The 1,988-nt window shown below is 41.9% G+C and overlaps 1 protein-coding gene across 1 annotated transcript in view; it reads left to right on the top strand.

Annotated features, from left to right (window-relative positions):
- The window catches only part of DENND5B (DENN/MADD domain containing 5B), a 63,170-nt gene that overhangs the window by 1,326 nt on the left and 59,856 nt on the right, over positions 1–1,988 (top strand). Inside the window, exon 2 of the mRNA XM_009333034.1 lies at positions 293–426. Within this exon, the coding sequence (XP_009331309.1) occupies positions 293–426 (134 nt within the window). The remainder of the gene's footprint in view (positions 1–292; positions 427–1,988) is intronic.

Raw genomic sequence — 1,988 nt, 5'->3', positions numbered from 1 at the left:
AAAGAGAATTCAGCTGATTGCAGGGCCTTTTCCATAAAACTCCAGCAGTAATTTTTCTCTTAATGATATATTTCCATGCGGTAAATAGTGAGCCAGAAGCTGTGTTGCTATGGTAGTAAGATTTTGTGGGAAGGAGGGCAAGATCAGACTGAACGTGTACCTTTTCTGTTTCTCTTTTAAAAGTAATACATCTGTGGGGAGCGAAAATGCCCTTCAGATTTCACAAAAAAAAGCCAAAGTGAAAGTAAGCTGCCCAGGCCAGCTCTCCCTGAAGCCGCACTTCTGTGACAAGTCATTATTTCTTCATTTGTTGCAGGAGAGAATTTCGACCAGAGCCCCTTAAGAAGAACCTTCAAGTCCAAAGTTTTGGCCCATTATCCTCAGAACATTGAGTGGAACCCCTTCGACCAGGATGCCGTCAACATGGTAGGTAGAGGAACTCTTTTCTCGAGCTGTTTTCTGACAACTTCAACTCTAAAGTGGTTCCTGGGTTGTTTACAACCAGCCGATGTGATGTGATGAACAAGGTGCTTCTGCTAGGACTAAGTGCATCCACTAGGCGTGCTGGTTGAAAAGCTGCAGAGGAAGAGGTATTGTGAAAATACAGAATACTTGCAGTAATTTACTTTTGTTGTACTTGAATTTCCCTCATTAGTTCTAGTAAAGTCTACTGCATGATGAAACAAGTCTAACCACCAGCTCAGTGACTGGCTGAGAAGGGATGTAGTCACCCAGGATGAATATCCACAGCTGGGAAGGAGGCAAACTGCTGAATTTTTAAGATACTAATATCCATGTGAAATTTTTGAGTACAAAAAAACCTTGATGCTGCATATAGCAAGGGAGAGAGGAATCTTTACGGAGAAGCTGGAACTTACCTAAACCGCGGCTTTTGTTGGGTGGTCACTTCTAATGGCACCTCTGCACTAATGCATCTTCTATACATCTCTTTCCTCTCAGCTAAACTTGGTGTGAGTTTGTCTGTGTGGCTAAGTCCAATGAACAGGAGAGGGAGGAGAAAACAGTTGGGGGCAGTGACAACTAAAGACGGATGATCCACTGGAAATTTTCCCAAAGAGTTGATATTCAAAGGATGTTTCCAAAATCACCAAAGCACTTGTTAAGAATGTGTCCTGACAAAGACAACAGATTACTGGTATTTGAGCTTCCCAGTACAGAAAATGCTATTTGTTTTATAACTTAAAAGTAAACGGTTGTTGTAATAATAACATGTTATTACAATAACATTATTACAAAACATGTTATGCAATATTACCAATACCAGCTGTTTTCAAAACTGTGTATTGGGTCTAACCCAAAATGGGAAAATTAGGGAACCCTTTCCCCCCAGCCTAGTTTAGATGTGCTTCACGTTTGAGGAGGGTAGGACTACATACTAGCTACTTCAAACCAGAACTAACCTCAGCGTATGGTGCGGGTATGAAGTCAAGAGAATCTCCTGGCCCTTACTCTGATGGAGAAACAGGGAACACATAAAAACCACAATAAAATGGCTTTTGTAAATGCAGCCTGAATTACATTTAGTTCACATTGGAAACTTCTCTGCAATCATGAGGGTGTAGAAATCTTCAAAGTTCATCTCAATTTCCCCTGAATTTTATCTTTTAGCTTTGTGCCAAATATTTAACATGAAAACCCAGGAGCTGGAAGTAGCAGTGATGCTGAGAGCTGATACTCTCCACCTGCACATGCATACAAAGGCAGAAATGAGCCTACTACCAGTATCAGTCACTTTGCCCACTGACAGCTGGGGATTTCTGTCCTCTGCTTCCAAACGTGCATTGATGGAGATGGTGCGGTATTTGGGCAGGTCTCCACATCACTTTGCCTATACAGAAGGCATGAAGGACTCAGAACGATGCTTCATCAGCACAGTTAAGATGGTAATAACTCAACTACCAAGGCTACTTATGCCTTTTAGTTCTGCCTTTGAATTGGGAGTGTTCAGAGGAGAAGTGATGGGGGGT

Source organism: Pygoscelis adeliae, unplaced genomic scaffold (assembly GCF_000699105.1).
Source record: "Pygoscelis adeliae isolate BGI_AS28 unplaced genomic scaffold, ASM69910v1 Scaffold38, whole genome shotgun sequence".
In the NCBI taxonomy this organism is placed as follows: domain Eukaryota; kingdom Metazoa; phylum Chordata; class Aves; order Sphenisciformes; family Spheniscidae; genus Pygoscelis; species Pygoscelis adeliae.
The sequence above is the reverse complement of the archived record's forward strand: the minus strand, read 5'-3'. Positions and strand labels throughout refer to the sequence as shown.